Here is a 16,999-nt window from a genome sequence, read left to right as displayed (position 1 = left end):
TATAAATCTTGACACTATCTATAGTAGTACTTTAACTGTACTTTGTATAAGAAAGATTCCTGTCAAATAATCAAATACAAACACACAAGCCCTAAGACAGACTCCTAAGGATGGTTCACAGGTGGAGTCTCATGGACAGGCTTGTACCTTTAATCTGAGATGACTGTTCCACCAGACGGGGCGGGTGGGGGTGGGGGATAACATTTTTTATGTCTGTTTCTCCCTTGCCAATATATTAAGGCCTGGAAAGTTTTTTTCTCTTGAGAGTAAGAATTCAGCTCTCTCCATGAAAATATTCACTGTGCTGCTGTTTCTTATCCCTCATAGAAAACATGAATTACACCAACGGCTTCCCTTGTCCTGCAGAAGCTCAAACTGACTTTATTGACCACAACTCTCACTCTACCTGGAACACCCCACCCAACATGCCCACTGCGTGGGGACATGCCAGCTTCGTCAACTCTCAGGTAGGTGTTGACAGCTTCCAGTTGTTTCATCTCTCCTCGATCTGGGCTTCGGCTGGCATTAGCATTGAGCCCAGATCTGCCAAAGGTGGTGTGCTTCTTTAAGATCATAGGCTGGAGGGCCCTAATGTGGAACAGAGATTGTTTATGAATACATAGATATTGGGTCAGCGAAGTGTGTGACATGGATGTCTCTCTCTTTTTTTTTTTTTTTTTTTTTTTGTGGATCATGGAGCTTGAGCTCGGCTTGGACGCTGTCCCCAAGCTCTTCAGCTCAAGACTACCACTGTACCTTTGAGCCAAACCCCACTTCTCATTTTCTAGAATTTAATTGGAGATAAGGGTCTCAGGTCCTTTTGTGCCCAAGCTGGCTTTGAACCTTGATCCTCTGATCTCAGTCTCCTGAGTAGCTAGCATTACAGGCGTGAGAGCCACTGGGCCCGGCTGACATGGCTGTTTTTATGTGGCCTGCTCACCATTGGTGTGATGAGAGGAACTGAAGGACACTGGAAGGGAAGGTCTTTTAGGTTCAACACACTAACTACACACTTACTTTTTTTCCTCATCTAATTGGACAGATTTATTTGTAATCAAAGGAAAGATTCATCCAAATGCCCTTCATTAAAGGAAAGCGTGGGGAGCCAGCAGTGGTGGTTAGAACTTGACTAGGACTTATGTTCAGGGCCTTGCATTTGATAGGCAGATGCTCTGCCACTTGAGCTGTGCACCCAGCTCTGTTGGCCTTACTTTGAGATATGCTTGGGACCACCAGGATCCTGCCATTCATGCTTTCTGCATAGTTGAGTTGGCAGGCACCCACATTTTTACTGGTTGAGATGAAATCTAGCTGGCCTTGAACTATGAGCCTCCCAACCTTCACCTCCCAAATAGCTAGAACTACCATCATGAGCCAGCACTCCTGGCTCTTCACGATTGGTTTTTTTTTTTTCTTTTTTTAATTAAAGGCGTTTGGCTGTGAGTTTTTCCTTAGATTTAATAGTACTCCTGAAAAATGAACAATCCAGAATGTTCAGAAAACTTTAGTCACTTTTAAGTAACTTGGATGGGTACGTGCAATTGGTCACTGGTAAGTATTCAGGCTCAGCTTTCTAAAGTTTCTGCTGTTTTTCATTTTGTGCCTCTTTTTCCCTGTTTGCCCTTCAGCCCTACCTCACCAGTACCCGAAGTTTGTCTCCAATGTCTGGACTTTTTGGTTCCATCTGGGCCCCACAAAGTGATCTGTACGAAAGTTGCTGCCCCATTAGTTCCACCACAGAACATTCGCCCCACATGGAAAACCAGGCTGTCATGTGTAAGGAGTACTACCCAGGGTTTAACCCATTTCGTGCCTACATGAACCTGGACATATGGACTTCTACAGCAAATCGCAACGCCAACTTCCCGCTGTCCAGAGACTCCAGCTACTGTGGGAATGTGTGAGGAGAATTGGATTTTTAAACAATGTGAATAAAGAGGCTTGTGTTTTGATTACGAGTGTAAACTGATTGTTAGATAGATTACGACATTGGCAGATATTTTGGCACTTTTATATGAAAATAAATTTTTTAATGAAATCTGGGTGCTTTATTTTTTTAACCTCTCATTCATAAATCAGTGGCAGACTCAGAATCCATCTGTCATAATTTCCATAATTGAACTGTGTCAGGCATGCCCAATGTTTTAAATGAGAGACAGGGAGAAGGTAAGCCTTGGAGGGGAATTGCTGGTATACCCCTCTTTAAGCACTGGGGACAATAAGCAGTTACTTCAAGCTGGGTGTTGGTAGCTCATGCCTGTAATCATAGCTACTCGGGAGACTGAGATCTGAGGATCACAGCTTGAAGCCAGTTGGGATAGACAAGTCTGTGAGATGTTTAATCATCAAATAAAGCAAGAAGAGGAGCTGTGGCTCCAGTTGTATAATGCTAACCTACAAGAAAAGCTCTGGGACAAGCACCGAGGCTCTTAGGTCAAGGCCCAGGACCATCGCACACAAAAAAAGGAAGTTACCCAGGCACCAGTCCCAGAGCAGAGTGACTTACCTCTGCTTAGGAAAGCCTAGCTCTGCAGGGCGGAGGGTGTACGAAGACAGAGTTGCTTCCCAGGCCCATCATGTGCTTGGCTGCTAGACAGAAGCATGGGCCTAATGTTTTCTCAGTTTCTGTAAGAGTGGGGATTGTTCCTACCCTTCTCCTAGGATGGAAGCAGGGGCATTCTGGTTAAGTGTTGAGCTCCCCTCCCCACAGGCAGGCATACTCTCAATAGCAGTCTTAGGAGGAGGCCAAGAGCAGTAGTTGTTTTACACACACCAGTTCTTTCTGCTGGGCATTGGTTAAGTTGTGGGGGAATTAACTCATACATGTGTAAACTTCAAAAATATTTTAAAATTTTACTCTCATATTTTGTGTCCGTTAGGAATTGAGATAGGACTTAGAGCAGAGACCTAGGATAAAGATCAGGCGTGTGGCGTGAGTGCCTGTCAGGCTGCTGTGCTCCCAAGGAATTTTCCTGCTGAGTCTGCAGCCCTGGACAACATTTAAAAGCGTGGAGATGGTTGCAGCTCGGACAGTACCAAGGAAAGGCTGGACATCTGCATAGAAAGAAGCGCCAAGCAGGTGCATCCACTGGACCTGGTCAGGGAGAATGACAGTGGAAAATCCTCATGCCGTCCCAGCCAGAGCAAGATGGAGCACATGGAGCATCTGTACCAGCTCTGAGGGGAGCTGCAAACCTGTGCAAAAGCTTGGGAGTCAGGGGCCTGGTCTAGCACCGGGAGGCTGCAAAGCCTAGAGCAGGAAGACACACAGAGCAGTAGCCTGAGCAGGCATACTGAACTGCACAGTGAGGACAGTGCAGTCATGCATTCTGCCTGTGTTCTGAGCACCGGCTGAGAATGGCGTCGTGTCCTATCCCTAGATGTGGCTGTTTGCCTGAGAGCAGAAATCAGCTCCCTGCCTGGAGTGCTGTTTCCCGCCTTGCTGGCTGGAATGCTGCATGGGGAAGGAGATGCTGTGGACACAAGCTCCCCCTGAGCTTATCCTCGGCCCTAGTAGTCATCCGTTTCAGCTACTTAAGGCGCGATGGCTCACGCCTGTAATATTAGTTACTCAGTAGGCTGAGATCTGAGGATCACAGTTCAATGCCAGCCTGGGCACTAAAGAATGAGAGACTTGTATCTCCAAGTAATCACTAGAAAATGGGAAGTAGGGTTGTGGCTCAAGGAGTAGGGTGGTAGCCTTGAGCTGAAGAGCTCAGGGACAGCACCCAGGCCCAGAGTTCAGGCCCCTCACCCCACAAAAATGCTTTATTTTCCAGGGTTTAGGGTTTTTATCTGGATGTTACTTTAATGCCAGTTTCCAACATGCCTTTTTGCTTATCCTAGGGTGAGTCATGTCTCTACTGGCGACTTCATGGTGATGCACCATATTTTAACAGGTGGTTGGAATGAGTCCAGGGACTCAGTCAGAGAGGAGGAGGGAAGCTCAGCATGCCGGTGGCGGCAGTGATGGCAGCTCCTCTCCTTCTTTTGAACAAAGGCATAAAGTATGGTATGTTCTTCCTTTTAGTTCTGGGAGGGGGCGGGCTGTGATTGTTTTACAGAACTGGGTTTTGAACTCAAAACCTAGCACTTACTTGGCTAATAATGCTCTACCACTTGAGCTACTCCTTTGGTCCTTTTTGTTGGGGCCTTTTCCCCCTATTTTGGGGGGATGAAGTCTCAAAGACTATTACACTCTGTCTGATTTTGACAGATTTCTGTCTCCCGATTAGGATTACAAGCGTGTGCTACTGGCATGGAACAATAGTAGTTTTCATACCACATCTATCACAGTTACTTTCATTTCCTAAGACGGAAACATCTGAGAAATCAATTATGCAAGAGTGGAATTTCCACCTAGTCACTTCCTGGAGGGACTAGCCTGGACCAGAACAGAGTACTGGACTTAGCTGGCACTGTTCAGTGACACGAGTTTCTGAGGGTTATTGCAAAACTCATCTTCCCATGATTCTCTGCAGGCCCACTCAGCAGAGCTGTCCCTTCTCCTGGAGAAAGAGAGAAAGGTCTTTGTTCCTAAGCCAAATATCCTATCCCCCACCTTTTTTTTTTTTTTTTTTTTTTTTGCTAGTCCTGGGCTTGAGCTCAGGGCCTGAGCTCTGTTCTTGGATTTTCTCAAGGCTAGGGCTCTACCACTTGAGCCTCAGCACCACTTCCAGTTTTTTTCTATGTATGTGGTACTGAGGAATTGAACCCTGGTCTTCCTGCATGCTAGGCAAGCACTCTACCATGAGGCTAAATTCTTGGCCCTTATCCCCACTTTTGTGAGAGCAAAGTGGTGTGTTATTATTGGACCACACTACCACAAAGGAAGCTTTCACCAGCAGGTCTCTGCCCATCCCCTTCACCCCTTTCCTGGATTTCCCTGGGCTCTGATATTAGCCAGGTGCTAGTGGCTCATGCCTACAATCCTAGCTACTCAAGAGGCTGAGACCTGACGATCACAGTTCAAAGCCATTCAATGCTGGAAAGCCTTGAGACTTTTATCTCCAATTCACCACCAGAAAACTGAGCTGTGGCTCAAAACAGTAGGTGTTAACTTTGAGCAGAGAGCTCAGAGACAGTACCCAGGCCCTGAGTTCAAGCCTCAGGACAGGCTCAAAAAAAAAAATCAAATGTAAGGTGTTCAATAAAAGGAGCTGGGCCTTTGACCAGCCTATGCCACTTCATGCGTAGAGCCAGGCAGTGGTCCCTGTTTACCTAACAATATCATTCTCTTTGACAGATTCTGAATCTGTTCAAAGCTGTGATCACTTAAGCAGGAAAGAGGATTGACTGAACAGAGTAGCTGATTGTCTGACACATCCCCCTTCTCCCTGGAGGATATTATTTTCACCATAATCCTTCAACAGTTTGATTGAACAGATTGGACCCACCTCAGAGGTGAAACTAAGTTCCTATACTTAAATCTTCCCTGAAAACATTTTCCAGGCTCTGGACACTATATTCTAGATAAGAATGATCTCTCTCTTCATCCGTGAGAAAAGGGGCCTTGGGTACAGATTTGAACCCAGCTCTACCTGACTAGAACATTTGCCCTTAGGTGCCATGCTCCTAGAAACGCTGGATCTTGGGAACTTGGTCCGTGTCTGATCTTTGGGCTCCTTCACTAGCGAAGGGCCCATTTACTGTGCCAAAAAGGGCCTTCACTTTCGCAGTTCCTTCTCATGACTCATGACTTTCATGTTTTGTGTGGCTCCGGAGCACATGCTCACGAATGAATTTGTATGTCTTCTCTCCTATCTTCTTCGGATTCAAATTCCTCACCAGCACCTCACCAGCAGAGGGATACTGGACAGGACAGGAGAAAACGCAGGATATGGGGTAAAATTCTAATTTAACTTTCATTCCTATTGCTTAAAATTTGACATCTCTACAACAGATGAGAAAGAATGCTTTAATTCAGATTTCACTTTGTGAAGACCAAATGTAATTATGATTGTGAAATAGAGCAGTTTATTTATTTATCTTGCCAGTCCTGGGGGCTAGAACTCAGAGCCTGGGCACTGTCTTTGGGCTTTCTCAAGGCTAGCATTCTACCACTTGAGCCACAGCACCATTTCTAGCTTTTTTCTGTGTAGGTGGTACCAAGGAATCGAACCCAGGGCTTCGTGCATGCTAGGCATGCACCTACCATGAGGCCACCAGCCCCAAGGGCAGTTTAATTTTTAAAAGCAGTTTGTTCAGTTTTCCCTTATGAATTTTTCTGAAGGACAGAGAGAAAACTCCCCAGCGTGAGTTCCCTTGCAGGGAAGTTAGTGCAAAATCAGACAGTGGCTGGGGTGTGGCTCAGGTGGTAGAGCGCCTACCTAGCAAATAAGCAACAAGAAAAAAAAAAAAAAAGCAAATTGACCCTAATCTCTTCTTGGTGAGAAAAAGGGTGGGACTCAAATTAGTTGTGCCAGCGGGACGGTCACAGGGCTGGGAAAACCAAACCGAGCTAAACCTGGCACTGGCTTTACTTCCTCCTAAGACAAACAGCGGAGTATTTACTCGTGGGAGCTCGCAGACTTCAATCGAGGGTTGAAAAGCAGCAGACCCAAAAGCAAGCTTCGTGAGCTGGAGGCGCCAGACCCAGGAAGGAGAAGAGGCGCGTGTGGGGCGCGGTGCTCCGGGAAGTCCCTCCCGCGCTCTGACCTCTCAGTTCCCCTTCCCCCCGCCCGGCAACCCCTCCAAGCCGGGGCCACTTGAGAGGCTTGGGGGAGGGGCTGGCGGGGTTGGTGTCACCCAGTCCCCCAGGCAGCCAGCCCAGGACCGAGCCCTGGATCGCGCGGCTCCCGGGAACCTCCCGCCCCTTACCCCAGCCTGTGCAGCCGGAGGCCAAGGACTGTGGCGTGGACCCCTGCCCCAGGTATGCTGGCGCCCCCGTGGGCGACGTGGCCAGGACACGGAGGACCTGGAAGCCTGGGGGGAGCAGGAGCCACCCCCAACCCCAAGAGCCTGGGGCGCGGCCTCCACGAAGCCTGCCAGGGACCCTGCGCGGCCGTGCAGTGGCCTTGGCGACCCCGCGCCCGCCGGCCTCCCGGCTGGGGTGGCCTCCACCCCGGTGAGCCCGGGTGGGCCGTGGCCCCTGGCCTGCGCCTTCCGCGAAGGGCCGCCCTCCCTCCTCCCTCGGCTTCTGGTGCTCCTCCCCTTCCAGGAGGACTGCAGCCTTGCTGGGCTGAGGCTCTACACAGATCGCTCCCAGACAGCACTTGCAAAGATTGGATTTGGGGACGGGGCTTGAACTCCAGCTCAAGGCTTCTGCCCTACGCCTTGAGCCACAGCACCATTTCCAGTTTTCTAGTGATTAATTGGAAGTAAGTTGTTCTTTAGTGCCAGGGCTGGCTTTGAACCGCCATCCTCAGATCTCAATCTCCGGAGTGGCTAGGATTCCAGGCGAGAGCCACCGCGCCCGGCCAAAGACTGGATTTGGGAAGCTTGCCTCAGCTTTTTGAGTCACAATCCTCAGATCTGTCTCCTTGCCTAGCTAGTCTTCGCTAGTTTGCTTCCTGCATTCCCTACAGCGGATGGGTGTGTAGCTGAGAAAACAACTTGACTGTTCCTGGAGGGGCTTCTTTCCCTGTGAATACTCTGAAGTTCGTTTTATTAACTGCTTCCACTTCTATAAAGGAGGGCATTGTATGCCAGCCAGGAGAGTAGGAACCTGCTCAGATGACTTTGAACTTGTGGAAGACCCTGACTCTGTTCCAAAGAACTGGTAGGTAGGTAAAAGAGACCCTCCCCCTCCACACACACAAAATGAAAGAAAAAGGAACAAATGCCTTGATTGAGACATGACTTCCTCATCAATATTTCAAGTTTCTTTTCTGTTCCAAGAATCTTTGCATCTCAAATTTGATGTCTCCATTCTACAAAATATTGGCAGAATTTCACCACATGTTTTAAGGTATTTTTAAATTATCAGATAATGTATATACTATTTGATTTATAAGTTAACTGGAAAAAATCTTTAAAAAGCAAGGAAAGATATACAAAAGCATAAAATAAGTGGGAAAAAGTGATAACTCATAAATTTGATCACAATACTAGTATTTATATAGAAGGAAAAGTATGTTTTCATAACTAACATACTAATATTATCAGAATAGACTTTAAAACTACAACTGAGTAATCATATGTTGTTGACCAGAGATATTTAAGGACACGAAAGAAAAGGCCAAAGTTTACAATCAGTTTTCAGTAGTAAGTTGTTAGAGCTATTTAATTTCAGTAAAATAATCATCAGTAGAGAAAAGGAGGTACATTTCCCTAGACTCAAAGTTACTTTGAGGACAGATACAAATTCTGAATTTATAAACACCTATTTAACTTGACAAAAATGGAGCCAAATTGACAGAATTAACAGGGAAACAAATTCACAATGAGAGAGTGAGATTTTTATCATCTCTCAGAAACTGATAGAGCAGACCAAAAAAATCAGTAAGGATAAAGAAAATTTAAATTTATATGCCAGCTTGGAAAACCTAGAAGAAATGAATAAGTTCCCGGTCAGGGAAATCTACCAAAATTGAATCTTGAAGAAACAGAAAATCCAAACAAATTGTTAATGAGTAATCTGATTGAGACACTTGAAAAAAATATCCTCCATCAAAGAAAAGCCCAGGGTCAAGTATAGGGGCTCATACCTATAATCCCAATTACTTGGGAAGCAGAGATTGGAAGGCTTCTGCTACCTCATCTCAAGTAATAAGCTAGATGTGGTGCCTGTGATTCCAGCTCTGCAGGATCAACTTCTAGAGTCACAGGGCACAAGTGAGAGACCCTATCTAGAAAAATACCTAATGGAAAGAATGACAGCGACTTGACTCAAGTGGTGGAGCACCTGCCTAGCAAACACAGCATTTAAAGAACCAGTGCTAATTATTTTTCAAACTATGTTTTTAACATACTCCTCCTAGGAGGTCAGCATCTCTCTACTACCCAAGTCAGATACAGACCCAGAGAAAAGGAACTGCTTTCTAGCTCTGATGACCACAGGTGAGTCCTCATACATGGGCTGGTCGCCTTACGGATGGGCTTCTTATTGAAGGCTCTTTTGCCCTGTGCCGCCTTCTGTGGGAGGACACAGAGAGGAGGATTTATCCCGGCACCAGAGATAGCTGTGTCACCCATCAGCACCTGCCTTCATCTCACACCTCTCAGCCTTTGTTACTATAGGGAGGGCATTTTTAGTCTTCATCAATGATCCAGTCTTGAGTCCTTTCTGATAGCCACAACCGAAAGTCTCCATTAGGAAAGTTGGGACTCTTAGAAGTGATAGATGTGTTGATTAGATGGCTGTGTTGGTAGCACTATGCGTGTTGACACTGTTCACAGTTCATCTCACTGTTTTACACGCTTGCTAAGCAAGAACTCACAACTCTACTGCTTGAGTCACACCTCCAGCGCTTTCTGCACTAATATTTTTGTGGGGCTTATTTTTGGTTTTATTTCTATTTTTAATTTAATTGTGTGTGTGTGTGTGTGTGTGTGTGTGTGTGTGTGTGTGTGTGTGTGTGTGCTGGTCCTAGGGCATAAATTCAGGGCCTAGGTGCTACCCCTCACCTTTATTTGCTCAGTGCTTTACCACTTGAGCTACAAGTAAACTTCCAGTTTTTTGGTGTTTATTGGATCTAAGAGAATCTCACAGACTTTCCTGCCCAGACTGGCTTTGAACTGAGATCCTCAGATCTTAGTCTCCTGAATAGCTAGGCTTACATGCATGAGCCACTTATTTTTTGAATAAGATCTTTCTTTTCTTCCCCCTTGTTGGTCTTGACTGTGATACTTTTTTTTTTTTTTTTTGCTAGTCCTGGGGATTGAATTCATGGCCTGGGTACTGTCCTTGTACTTTCTCAAGGCTAGTGCTCTACCACTTGAGCCACATGGCTTTTTCTGTTTATGTGGTGCTGAAGAATTGAACCCAGGGCTTTGTACATTCCAGGCAAGCACTCTACCACTAGGCCACAAACCTGGCCCCTTTACTGTGATACTTCTGTTTTATTCTTCTTACTGTGACTGGGGTGACAGGCACATCCTACTATGTCTAGCATTTATTGGTTGAAATGTAGGTCTGGAAAACATTTTATTTAGACTGGACTTGAACTCCAATCCTTCCAATCTCTGCCTCCCAAGTAGCTAGGATTAGTTATGAACCTGGCCAATTACATTTCTGAATACCAAATATATTTCACTAAGGCTGGGAAGAAAATGAAAATTCAGAGCCAGTATGTGGCATGATATTCATTCATTTAAACATACAGAGGAAGGCACACAAAGCAGTAACACTGATATGCGCATAAATATTTTCCTTTAGCAGCAACTAAATTCCTAAGTCAAACATGTTTTTTTAATATTTTAATTCTTCATGTTTTCTTTGTAGTTGCACATTAGGCCTTTATAATATTAGGTTCTGTGGATATGGGACATTTACTTTCATCCATAAGAAATTTTGTTCTTTGTTGGGAGCCAGAGTAGAATCAAATTGTACCTTGATTTGCATCAGACCATGGCTTTATTGTCTTATTGTTTTATGGCCTTATTCTGTTTAAATTACCTGAGATTTACCATATGAATGTAACAGCTGGAAGTTCCCTGGTTTCAAGAAGGGATATAGGCGGGAGTTGACAATAAACGAGGCAGTCTTTACTTGGGCTGCAGACATCCCAGACCCAGTGTGTCTGTCTCTCTTCTATTTCTTCCTAGTCCTTGCCCCCTATTTCAGGAACCCCAATCTGCGAACCCTGGTTTGCTGCCGGCTGGCTCTAGCAGTTCTTGGCTGGGAGTTTGGCCTAGTGGTTAAAGTGCTTGCCTGGCATGCACAAAGTCCCGGGTTCGATTCCTCGGTACCACATACATAGCAAAAAGCCGGAAGTGGTGCTGAGGCTCAAGTGGTAGAGCTCTAGCCTTGAGAAAATCCAAGGACAGTGCTCAGGCCCTGAGCCCAAGCCCAGGACTGGCAAAAAAAAAAAAAAAAAAAAAGAAATTTTGTTCTTGTTGAGTTTTTCCAAAAAGAACTATTTTGTAGTTACTACACTGAGCAAACCCAAGAGGAGGTACACAGATTTCAGGAATTGGGGTGCTGCGTAGAAGGAAGGGCCTAGTGTAGGAGGTGGATTGGGAGAATCCTGCCTTCCTATCCAATCTTGTGAGCAGCCCGGTGAGGCTGGAACACTGCTGCCACACTAAGTCTCAGCAGAAAGAGGAAGTGGTGCTGACTTTGCTTCTACCCAGGGCTCCCATCATCCCCCCTGCTGAAGCAGAAGGAGCCACGTGTATCTGGTGTGCTGGTGAGAGAACACTTTTGTTGTTGTTCTTAGGTTGGTGTGCAAAAGGACACTGACCCTGTAGCTCTGTCTCCAGTGCCGGCCTGTCCTCGCTTTGGTGAGAAGCCAGGAGGAATCATGGGTAAAGAACGTTTCATTGCTAGAAAAGAGGACTAAAAGTCCTCATGTGAAAGTCTAGCAGCTTCCTCCTTCCTCCATTCCATCACCTCATTTTCTACACCGTAGCCACTGTCTGTCATTTTTGGGGGGGCGGGGGGGGGATAGTCCTGGGGCTTTGAACTCAGGGCCTAGGCCCTGTCCTTGGACACTTTTTGTTCAAGGCTAAGTGCTCTGCCACTTGAGCCACAGCACCACTTCTGGCTTTTTCTGCATATGTGGTACCAAGGAATAGAACCCAGGGCTTTGTGCATGCTAGGCAAGCACTCTACCACTAGGCTATGCTCCCGGCCCCATAGTCTGTCGTTTTTATCCCCATTTATGTGTTCTATTAGCCTCAATGATTTTCCTCTGCCTGCATGTGTGTGTGCATACATACACGCGTGTCTCACAGGCTTGATCAGACCTTTCATCAGATCAGAATGACAATATTCTGTGAAAAGCAATCACTGAAGCTGGCACCAGGACCTCATGTCTGTCCTCCTAGCTACTCAGGAGGCTGAGATCTAAGGACCGCGCGGTTAAAGCCATCCTGACCAAGAAAGTCTATGACACTCATCTCCAATTAACCACCAGAACCGGAAGTGGAAGTTTCCAGTGGTAGAGCATCAGTTATGAGCAGAAAGGCTGAATAAGAGTGTGAGGGCAGTGGCCGGGAGTTTGGCCTAGTGGTTAAAGTGCTTGCCTAGCATGCACGAGGACCCGGGTTCAATTCCTTGGTACCACATATATAGAAAAAAGCCAGAAGTGGTGCTAAGACTCAAGTGGAAGAGCTCTAGCCTTGACAAAGTCCAAGGACAGTGCTCAGGCCCTGAGCTCAAGCCCAGGACTGGCAAAAAAAAAAAAAAAAAAAAAAAAAAAGAGTGTGAGGGCGACAGATCAAGCCCAGTAGCAGCACACACAAACACCAGTCACTAATGTGAACTTCTGTTATCTGTAGGGTGCTGAGTGGACCATGCTCTGTGCTCTGTGGACCGTGTGGACTATGGGTGCCATGATTAGGCTGTCCCAGGAAGGGTCCCCTGATTGGACGTCAGTGTCCTGTGACCATGCCCTTGTCTGCGATGGCCGTTCCAGGTCTTTTACCTCCATTCCCTCAGGCCTCATGGCAACCATACAGAGCCTTGACCTGTCCAACAACAAGATCACCTACGTGGGCAGGGGTGACCTGCAACGCTACGCGAGGCTTCAAGCTCTGATGCTCCAGTCCAATGCAATCAGCACTATAGAGAAAGATGCGTTTTCCTCCCTGCGCAGCCTCGAGCTCTTGGACTTGTCTGACAATCAGTTATCGAACTTATCATCCTCCTGGTTCCAACCCCTTTCTTCCCTGAAATTCTTAAACTTAATGAGAAATCCTTACAGAACACTAGGGGATGTATCTCTTTTTTCTCACTTGACCAGCTTACGAACCTTGAAGGTCGGAAGTATCCACACTGTACTAATTCAGAGAGTCGATTTTGCTGGACTCACATTTCTTGAAGAACTTGAAGTCATTGCATCCAGTCTCCAGAGTTATGAGCCAGGAAGTTTCAAGTCAATTCAAAGCATCAGTCATCTGATCCTTCACCTGAAGCAGCCCATCTTCTTAACAGAGATTTTTGGAGATCTTTTAAGTTCTGTGAGATATTTGGAATTGAGGGCTACAGATTTGAACAGATTTCAGTTCTTAGGGCTATCTGTCACTAAAACAAATCCTGTGATTAGAAAGTTGGCATTTAGAAATGCATTTTTCACTGATGTGAGTTTTAAGGGAATTCTGAGACTTTTGCAGTATGCTTCTAGACTGGTGGAACTGGAGTTTGATGGCTGCACTCTTAACGGTGTTGGGGACTTTGAGGTATCTGATGTAGGGGAGATGAAATACATACAGAATATAGAAACCGTAACCATTAGGAGATTACTTATTCCAAAGTTCTACTTATTTTATGACCTGAGTGTAGTTTACTCACTGGCAGGAAATGTTAAACGAGTCACCGTTGAAAATAGCAAAGTTTTTCTGGTTCCTTGTTCCTTCTCACAGCACTTAAAATCATTGGAATATTTGGATCTCAGTGAAAATCTGATGGTTGAAGAATATTTGAAAAATTCAGCCTGTGAAGGTGGCTGGCCTTCCTTGCAAACCTTGATTTTAAGGCAAAACCATTTAACATCTATAGAAGAAACTGCAAATATTTTATTGACTCTGAAAAATCTGACCCACCTTGATCTCAGCAGGAATAATTTTCATTCCATGGCTGAGACTTGCCAGTGGCCAGCAAAGATGAAAAGCTTAAACTTATCTAGCACGCGGATACACCGTTTAACTCGCTGTATCCCACCGACACTGCAAGTTTTAGATGTGAGCAACAACAATCTCAATTCATTTTCTTTGTTTTTGCCTCAACTTACAGAACTTTATATTTCCCAAAATAAGTTGACTGCTCTACCAGATGCCTCCTTTTTACCCGAGTTACGAGTCATGAAGATCAGCAGGAATACAGTAACTACTTTCTCCAAGGAGCAACTGGATGCTTTTCACCAGCTGAAGGTTCTGGAAGCTGGTGGAAACACCTTCATCTGCTCCTGTGAACTCCTGTCTTTCACCCAAGAGCAGCCAATGCTAGCTGAGGTCCTGCTGGATTGGCCAGATGAATACCACTGCGATTCCCCATTCCATTTGCGGGGCCAGAGGCTTCAGGACACCCGGAGGTCCATCTCTGAGTGCCACAAGACAGCAGTCGTGTCCGGTGTGTGCTGTGCCCTTCTCCTGTTCATTCTGCTCACAGGCGGCCTGTGCCACCGTTTCCACGGACTGTGGTACATGAAAATGACGTGGGCCTGGCTGCAGGCCAAGCGGAAGCCCAGGAAAGCCCCAGCCAGGGACCTGTGCTACGATGCCTTTGTTTCCTACAGTGAGCGGGATGCTGGCTGGGTGGAGAACCTCATGGTCCAGGAGCTCGAGCACTTTAACCCCCCCTTCAAGCTGTGTCTCCACAAGCGGGACTTCATCCCTGGCAAGTGGATCATGGACAACATCGTCGATTCCATCGAAAAGAGCCACAAAACTGTCTTTGTGCTTTCGGAAAACTTTGTGAGGAGCGAATGGTGTAACTATGAGCTGGACTTCTCCCACTTTCGACTCTTCGATGAGAACCACGACGCCATCATTCTCGTGCTCCTGGAGCCCATTGAGAAGAAAGCCATTCCCCAGCGTTTCTGTAAGCTGCGGAGAATCATGAACACCAGGACCTACCTGGAGTGGCCCAGGGACGAAGCCCTGCAGGAAGGGTTTTGGGCCAGTCTGAGGACTGCAATAAAATCCTAGGTTCTCCCCTGAAGTCCGGTTATGGCCCAGGGGAGATATTAATACCACTCGCTGTAACTCAGTTTATGCTGATGTTATTAGATTCACACTATGTACTGTCACTTCATGACTGAACTAAAACTACTAACCCTGGGGGGGGGGGGGATGGCTTTGGGCTTGTCTTTATGCTATAAGAGAGTCCTGATCTGAAACCATCAGTGATATCTGAACCCTCTCCACCATTGACCTGGATGATGGGGAAGCAGTACAAATGATTGCACTTGGCTGTGTCCAGTCTGCTTTCTGGGTAGTCATTCAAAGCAGGCTCTGCTCCACCCACCTGCCCCCCCCACCTCCCACCCCCCTCCCTGAAGTTGATCTAAAAGACCAGGCAAGGTATTTGGGTGCTCAGTCAGGTTTGGTGCTGTTCCTAGAAAAGGCTGTGTGTTCTCCTGAACTCTGAATATCTGGTGGGCTTGTTTCCATGTGAACTGGGTCTTGTGCTTCTAGGTTATTTGAATTTCTCCAACCATAATTGGAAGAGGATATATAACCGAAGATGTCAGAAACTGTGACTTACCATGAGAACAAAATTATTGGGGTAGATGGAATATTTAGAAGAATTTGAAAGAAGTCTCCCTGTCAAGTCTGAGCTTTCTTGATCTCCAACTACCTGTCAAATTGTTTATATGACTTCCTGTTCCCCTACTTAGATGCTGTTGCTTTTATTTATTTATTTATTTATTCATTGCTGCCAGTCCTGGGGCTCGAACTCAGGGCCTGGGCACTGTCCTTGGACACTTTTTGCTCAAGGCTAGCTCTGTGACTTTTTGCTCTGTGGCTTCCACTTGAGCCACAGAGCCACTTCTGTTTTTTTCTGTGTATGTGGATCGGGCCCATAGTGTTGTTTTTCTTCTATGCAAAGTCCTTTTTTTTGGCTTTGCCAGTTGTGGGGCTTAAACTCAGGGCCTGGGTGCTGTCCCTAAGCTTCTTTTTCTCAAGGCTAGCACTCTACCACTTGAGCCACAGCGCTGCTTTTGTCTTTCTCTCTGTACTGAGCAATTGAACCCAGCGCTTCATGCATGCTAGGCAAGCACTCTATCACTAAGCCATATTCCCAGCCCAAGTTCTTATTTCTAACTCTGAAAATTCTTTTCCATTTCTCTTGGTTCTCAGCATCTTTTTTTCCCTTGGGCTCCCTGCTGTGATTTATTGTCTTATCACAGACTCAGAAGCAAAAAGGGCCAACTAATTGAGGACCAAACCTCCAAACACTGTGAACCCAAACAAACCTCTACTGTTTTAAAGCTAATTGCAGCAGGTATTTGTTACAGTAATAGAAAGCTAACAGTGATTACTTCATATATCTGGACTGTGAGGGGCATTTTGAATTCCATGCAGATAAAACGCTACCTTTACCTGTCCAAAGTTCTACAGGGTACCAGAAACTATTTTCTGGAAGCTATCTATAAAAGGTAAATAGAAATTACATTAGAGATCAATGTAACAGCATCTTTAAATAAAGAAAAAGCAGGTAAAAATAATTTTTAGTTAATACTTTCTACAAACAGAGATTATTTTTGTATTTGCCAAGAATCTTGATTACTCAAGAATCTTGCTTGGTTTCTTTAACTCTTGAATGTGCCTACTGTAGAACAAGTATTGAATTACTTATGTCTTGCTGAGTACATAAACAACTGGAATTATGTCTTCTGGCAATCTGGATGGCAAACCAATCATAACACTGAGGCATCAAGTAGTGTAAAGATGGAAAGTTTGTAACATGTAGAAATCTTAGTGTGAGTTATCTTGATGGGGGAACTTTGGCTAACATTAAGTACACTGCCAGTACTTAGACAAGGAGATAACCATCAGATTTCCTCCCTACTCCATGCAAGGGTAGTGCCCTGAGTGAATAAATATCTCCTGTTTCGTTACTGCTGTTGGCTGTTCAACACAGGCGCAGTCATTTGAACTAAATAGCTTTTGGGAATCTAAAACACGTCATTCTTGGGCCAGTTCTTTTGGGTTAGTCACCCCTATTCAGTCAATTTTGTTTCTTCCTGCCAGATTATTTTTCTTTCAACAAACTCTTTGTGCTGGGCATTGCTTTAAGTGCTATGGGTACAGTAGAGCACAGAATGAATGAAATTCCTTGCCTTCACTGAGTGGAGAACACCTAACACAAAGGCTGATATAGTCTCAGGTACTGGTATGTACTGTGAAAAAGACAAGGGCAGAAGTTTCACACAGGCTGTGGTGCATGCTT

The 16,999-nt window shown here is 45.7% G+C and overlaps 2 protein-coding genes across 7 annotated transcripts in view; both read left to right on the top strand.

Moving 5' to 3' along the window:
• The window catches only part of Tmem131l (transmembrane 131 like), a 127,965-nt gene extending 125,934 nt beyond the window's left edge, over nucleotides 1-2,031 (top strand). For 5 of the 6 annotated variants that reach the window (XM_090356844.1, XM_090356841.1, XM_090356840.1 and 2 more), the window contains 2 exons: nucleotides 328-467; nucleotides 1,629-2,031. In XM_090356844.1, the coding sequence (XP_090212970.1) occupies nucleotides 328-467; nucleotides 1,629-1,904 (416 nt within the window). In that variant the 3' untranslated portion in view covers nucleotides 1,905-2,031. Of the gene's footprint in view, nucleotides 1-327; nucleotides 468-1,628 lie in introns of those variants that run through there. The other variant, XM_090356846.1, reaches the window with a different exon arrangement.
• A 4,804-nt stretch (nucleotides 2,032-6,835) lies between these two features.
• On the top strand, nucleotides 6,836-16,409 carry Tlr2 (toll like receptor 2). The gene is made up of 2 exons (XM_090356837.1): nucleotides 6,836-6,871; nucleotides 12,385-16,409. Exon 2 carries the CDS (start codon nucleotides 12,400-12,402, stop codon nucleotides 14,749-14,751), a length of 2,352 nt encoding a protein of 783 aa, XP_090212963.1. The 5' UTR covers nucleotides 6,836-6,871; nucleotides 12,385-12,399; the 3' UTR covers nucleotides 14,752-16,409.
• Nucleotides 16,410-16,999: the final 590 nt, after the last annotated feature.

This window comes from Megascapheus bottae, chromosome 23, assembly GCF_031878675.1.
Source record: "Megascapheus bottae isolate mThoBot1 chromosome 23, mThoBot2.hap1, whole genome shotgun sequence".
In the NCBI taxonomy this organism is placed as follows: domain Eukaryota; kingdom Metazoa; phylum Chordata; class Mammalia; order Rodentia; family Geomyidae; genus Megascapheus; species Megascapheus bottae.
Note: the sequence above shows the minus strand (reverse complement) of the source record. Positions and strands in the feature narration are given on the sequence as shown.

What these genes read in the sequence shown, in the direction of transcription:
- Tlr2 (XM_090356837.1), top strand. Translation starts at nt 12,400, where the DNA reads ATGCTCTGTGCTCTGTGGACCGTGTGGACTATGGGTGCCATGATTAGG.